The 6001-nt window shown below is 36.1% G+C and overlaps 1 protein-coding gene across 1 annotated transcript in view; it reads right to left on the bottom strand.

Annotated features, from left to right (window-relative positions):
• Positions 1-1815: 1815 nt before the first annotated feature.
• LOC137400529 (transmembrane protein 26-like) overlaps positions 1816-6001 on the bottom strand; it is a 7930-nt gene continuing 3744 nt past the window's right edge. Inside the window, exons 2-3 of the mRNA XM_068086855.1 lie at positions 4337-4484; positions 1816-2139 (exon numbers count right to left, since the gene is read on the bottom strand). Of these exons, the coding sequence (XP_067942956.1) occupies positions 1816-2139; positions 4337-4484 (472 nt within the window). The remainder of the gene's footprint in view (positions 2140-4336; positions 4485-6001) is intronic.

The following is a 6001-nucleotide window of genomic DNA, read 5'->3' as shown; positions in this document are numbered from 1 at the left end:
CCAGACAAGAAAGTGATGGTAATGCACTTATTTGCTAGGAGTGTGTGTGAGTGTGGTTAATGATTATTGCTACACAAAAAACATAGAAACTTGAGGCGAGCGAAAAATGTCAGCAGTGGCGTACTGAGAGATGATAATTAGCAGACTCTCCGATATCGTTAGAGAATCAGATCAAAGATATTGATACTGATACAATCGTATACCAAAAGAAAAGGTTTCATCATCTTGTGAGAAAGTGTCTCATATGTTGTAAATTATATTCTCATTTTATTTGGCAAAACGCATTTTTGATTTTGATTTGATTATATATTTTGATTTAGAAAAAAGTTTTGTCGGCGTACTAATAGGTTGCTGCTGTTTTCTTGGTTTATCTTCCAAATAATTGATTACAGCTGTAGCAACATGAAATGAAGGTTTAGTGGAACAAATTCAGTAATTTTAGTTTGGATTGATTTGAAACAACGAATAATTTTATAACTAGAAATAAGCAGATTTTAAAATGGACTTTGCTGCTAGTCTTAGAGGAATCTAATTTAGAACTTTTATTACCTTGAGAAGCGAAGACTGGTCAAGTCCTTCAAATGTTTGAAAAAGATCCCAAGTGGCAAATATTTTTATAATCGATCCTAATTTGTCTTGGGTTCTGATTAACTTCGTTGATACCAGTATTACAGTCAAGTTTTATGTTAATTAACAGAGAATAGAAACCTGATGAGAAGCAAATCAAATTGATGTTTTAAAACAGACATCCTTTACAATCTAGGAAAGTAAAACATAATTGAGAGCATAAACTGCATTTTCATAAAACTAATAATTAATAAAAACATTCCAATAAAAACTCTGTATAAATTATTCATTATTTAAAATGACATTGTTGCGATGATTTTGTGTCAGCGACACTTGTGTTTGTATAATAACTATTGATGCGTGGCGTTATTTTTCAAAACATTCTTTTGTATTTTAATTTCAGATACGACCGAATCCTTTATGTTAGACAGGTGTTTTAAATGCAACAGAACTCCCTTTGTCAGCCATGTGATTATGTTTTTTATATCACACACAATACAATGATTACATGCGTAATAGTCAAAAGAGATAGCAAGTAGTGCTAATAAATGTCAGTCTGAGACTACACTACCTCAATCTTTCACTAGGAAGTTTTTGTAACGTATATGGAAAAACATAAATGGGTGTACCTTATTAGCTAAAGAAGACCATTTTGAAAAGAGTACAGGATTACTAGACCACGAAGGCAGACATTTCTTCAGGTGTCCTTATTAGCTTGATAGAGCTCATCTGGTACACACTTTACACGAGTTTGTATAAATTTGGTACGTTAAATTGGTTACTATGCGTAAAAATGTTCTCATAGAATATGCATGGACCAAGCTACATGACAATATCTTTCTCTGAAAATGAGTTTTCTGACAAAATCAAACGTCGCATCACTTTCTTGTATTCATCAGAGTTCAAAGTGAACCATAAAACAGTCAAGAAGAGAAAAGCTGAATTTAATTATAACGCTAAATGGTAGTCAGGTAACATCTCTATGCCTTGCTAATAAAAAAACAATTATACTGTTGTGCACACAAATCTGGTCGGCTCTCTAACAAATGTAGACCGATATCATTGCTGCGGCACGAACATTACTGCCGATATAGTAGAGAGTGGTTGGAAAGTGTCTGTCCCTAATCACTAAAATGTATACTAAGTGTATTCCCATAAGCCATAAACCAATAGAAAGTCTGCAATAAATTATTTGTCTTGTCAACTGGCGGAACCTTGAGAAGCATCGGAACCTTGAGAAGCATCGAGTCATCGTCTGATATGTGTTATGCTAATTCGTCTATCCACATCTTTAAGTTCAGTTGATGACTCGTTCTTTGCCCTTTCCTTTCTCATCTCCTTATAAAGGGCAAGAATCCTGTTGACATCTAGCGCAAGCACGAGCATGTTTTTGGCAGCGAAGAAGTAGCTGTTGTAGCTGGTGATTTGATATTTTATAATACAAACTAGTCGAAACGCGAGAAATGGAGCATCGTCGAGGAACAGAAGAGTTAAGAGAGACCAAATCTCATTCTCAAAGCAGAAGCATCCTCTCCAAGACTTCTTAACTGTAGCAGTGGCAACGATAGCGAACTAAAACAAAAATAAATGTTTCTATACGTAAATATTAGAACATGCCGACAATTGTATTTTCTGTCAATATATATTCATGTACCTGAATATAGAGCTGCATATACAAAATATTTTAGGTCTCATCATTGAAAAAGATTTGATAAAGTACTGCTTTTTTTCGCAAAACATGACTAAAATTTTGCACAATTTAGGATAGCGTTGTGCATAAATGTTTAATTCAAATTCTTAATGCTCCTCAATGTAGGAAACATCACCTACAGACAATGCTGATGATGATTTCCTATTTACCCTAGGACACTTATATTTCGCTAGTATTTAGTTTCGTGAGTAGCACACAGAGTAAAATTTCGCTGCAACTTATTTTCGCAGCTCTGATGAGTGCGAAAATATAGTGATGTGAAAATAAATACAGTGGAACAAACAAATTAGATTCCTCAGGTCCGGTCCTCCAGTAAAAAAAGTTTTTATATTTGCGACTAGTTTGTATTTGTAACCCGCAGGTATAAATGTATGGCAGAAATCGATAATTCAACGTGATCGCTTGCTGCCATTTGTTTCTTGGACTATCAATGACGTCTCGGTCCTTTCCGTCGTGACCGATATAGTACCAATATTAGATCTCAAGTATTTATAGCAAGCGATGGCCATGGCACGTTTTGAGTTCACAATATTTCAAATTTTAAAAAAATCAAATACAGTACATGTCTTATAAAAAAGAAAATAGATAACAACCAACATCACAACCAGAACTGTATAACATGGTTGGACCTGGTGAGGGTTGTTATAGTTTTTGGTTGGCAGTAAAATTCATCACTACAATAAGTATTATTTAATTGTATGACTTCACCTACCAGACTTTCATCCTCATCAGTTACAAATTCGGTGACTAAACTGATATCATCATCTTCTTCGTTTGTCTTGGCTTTTCCAAAAAAAATTGTTATCTTAATTTGCTTTGCCATGCTGCTCATTCGGTGTATTAACGAATTTACTAGAAATTTCCCAATGAGCTCAATCACACACAAAATTATCTGCATTTCTAATATCACGATTTTGTTGTGGATATCAATGAACTACAGGGCCGTATTCCCTTGGACAGCTGGCCGGCTAAGACGCCCCAACTTTTTAGGAATTTCATAGTCCAACGGCTATAGAAAGGTTTTTATCGCTGTAGAATATCACTTTATTCGAAGCCATAGATACAAACATCAACTTTTAGTAGTTCTTAGGCGTCATTATTATCTTCATCAGCGGCAAAATATTCTTGTTAACGACTTTTATAAAGGTTTGCAAAATATCAAGTTTTAGCAAACATCTGCTTGCCCATATCCTACTTAATGAACTTGAAATAAAATCGGCAAAAATGATTTTTGTTAAAACGCTTAAAAAAAAGATGTCTTCTTTCTGAGCTTTTTAACTGCATACAAGTTTTGCCTGTTTTAATTTTAAAACGTTTTGTCAGTCACATCAGCTAAAACAAAGCAAATCTCAAAAAATAGAAAAATGTTGATACTTGCCAATAAAATTTTTTAAAACTTCACGTGAGAGGCCCGGCTGAGGCCTTACATAGGAGAAACCTGTTGGGAGCTTACAGCACCCCCCCTCCTTCTCCACACCCCAGATGTTCATAACTAGTCGTCTAACATTAGCCCCCAACTTGCAACCAGTGAATACAGGCCTGTGTAGAACATAGCTATTTAATTTCGAATTTTCGCTAGTTCGTTATGATAGTTTAGTTTCGCGCATGAATTTTTCGCGTCATGATGACTCCGCGAAAACGCGAAAGTTAGATGCCGCGAATACTTAAGTGTCCTAGGGTAATCAAGTTATTTGTGATTGAGTATGTACAATAGCAGGAGGAACGAAGGTGATATGGGAGATGTATGGAAAAGGAGATGAGATGAGACGAGGGAGAAGGGAAGGATAGAGAAAAAAGCAGAGATGGAAAAGGGGAGAGGAAGGAAATAGAGGAGACAAAGAAGGGATGGCGTTGGAGTTCATTTTAATCGGAAGTCATTTTAGATTCACTTGGGTACTATAACCATGAATTGAATTTATCACTGGCATTAGCTAATAAATTTCTTTGACATGCTAGGTAATTTTAGACACTCAGCAAATCTTCAATCGATTTCTCTGTAGGCGAATAAGAAATGAACATTGTGAGGAGTAAATATGCAGTACTTTAGTCGGAGCTGACCTGAATAAGAGAGACACTCCAGAGAGATAGCACTTTAGTGATAAGCTCTTTGTCCTTCTTCACTTGCTCTTCCTTCATCATCTCAAAAAGTTCGAGGATATCGGCTGCTATGGCGATATTGACAAGCAGAAGCTGAGCCTTCTGGTCCCTGAGGAAATTGTATAAAAGATCTTCAGGCCAGCAAGGGATTTGAGCATGTATTAGAAACAGAGGTCTTTAGGTGCTGAAATATTGCACGGTTTATTGAACCAAACAGAGTATACTTGTGTCTAAGCTTTAAATTCCACAAAAAGGAGCTCATTTCATGTGACAGAACAATCTAAAATGAAAAGTGATTATTCACTTTGTGGAGGGCTGTATTCACTTAACGGAGACACCAAATTTTCAAACTTCTATGTTCAATGAGCTAGAACAAAAGCTCTAAAAGTTGGGTCCTCTCAATTGTAATTTGGAGCAACTTAAAAAACCTTCAGCAAAACTAGATCTCAAAGTCATAAGTGAATTATTATATCATTAATAATTGATTCACCGGTGGGTGCTGACCTTCCGGAGTAATCGAGTCTTTTTCTCTGCACAAAACAGGGCACAGAGATTTTACTTTAATCATAGACTCGTACAGGGGTGAAGTTTAGAAGGAGTGGTGAAGCTTACATACCTTAGCTACTGACTAGTGTACAGAGTTTGTACTTCGAATCACTGACAAATATATAAAGCTAATCCCTGACTAGTGTACAGCTCAGAGTAAAAGGTTTGAATATTTAACAACCAATCTTTGGTTATTGAGTGAAAGGCACATAAAACACTGATATGGTTGTTACGGAGTACGCCATAAATGATGTTACCAACATATATTGTAGCTTGTACACTGGCTAGTTTGTCAGTTCAACATGGCCAAGAGAGTACTACTAAAAAGCACTGTACAACTGGCTTCAAAGTACAGATATAATGCAATATATAGCGCGTGATAGCCAGATATACTATTGGAGTATAGCATAGTGTGACAGAGCAGATTAAATCACAGTATAAGACCCTGGTAACATTAACTCAAGGACATCATACATATTATACTTTAGATCAAATCATTATATTTCGCTACTGTTGGTACGCAGTTCAAAAATGTTTATAGGTTGCTATATAAAATCCAATAGCTTATTTGTAGTCCAAGTGGAAAATATCTACAAGGCAAAAGGACTCATTGATCAAACTCACAGGGGAAAAAAACTTGAGTGAGTCAGTTTGTACATCTATGCATGAAAGGGTTTAGCTTGCGTTTCAATCATGCAGTTTGAACCATCTAATTGTACTGTCAGTAAATGACATGCTCTGGGGGCGTGATAAATGCACTCGCTAGCGAGGCAAATTGTGTTCACTGGTATGTTAATAATTGATTCACTGTTGTGTTGACCTTCGAGAGTACTGGAGTCATTTCCTCTGCACAAATCAGGGCACAGAGGTTTTATTTTAGTCAGGGACTCGCACAGAGAATGTACATCTGCCTCATCATCAACTAGTGGTAAAGCTCACATACCTAATCACTGACTAATGTAGAGAGTTTGTATTTCGAATCAAGGCTGATTTGGAGTACAAAGCCGATCAAGACCGATCCTTGACTAGTGTACATAGGTTGTACACTGAATCACTGACTAGTGTACAGAGATTGTACTC

The sequence above is a fragment of the Watersipora subatra genome, chromosome 7 (assembly GCF_963576615.1).
Source record: "Watersipora subatra chromosome 7, tzWatSuba1.1, whole genome shotgun sequence".
Taxonomy (NCBI): Eukaryota; Metazoa; Bryozoa; class Gymnolaemata; order Cheilostomatida; family Watersiporidae; genus Watersipora; species Watersipora subatra.
The sequence above is the reverse complement of the archived record's forward strand: the minus strand, read 5'-3'. Positions and strand labels throughout refer to the sequence as shown.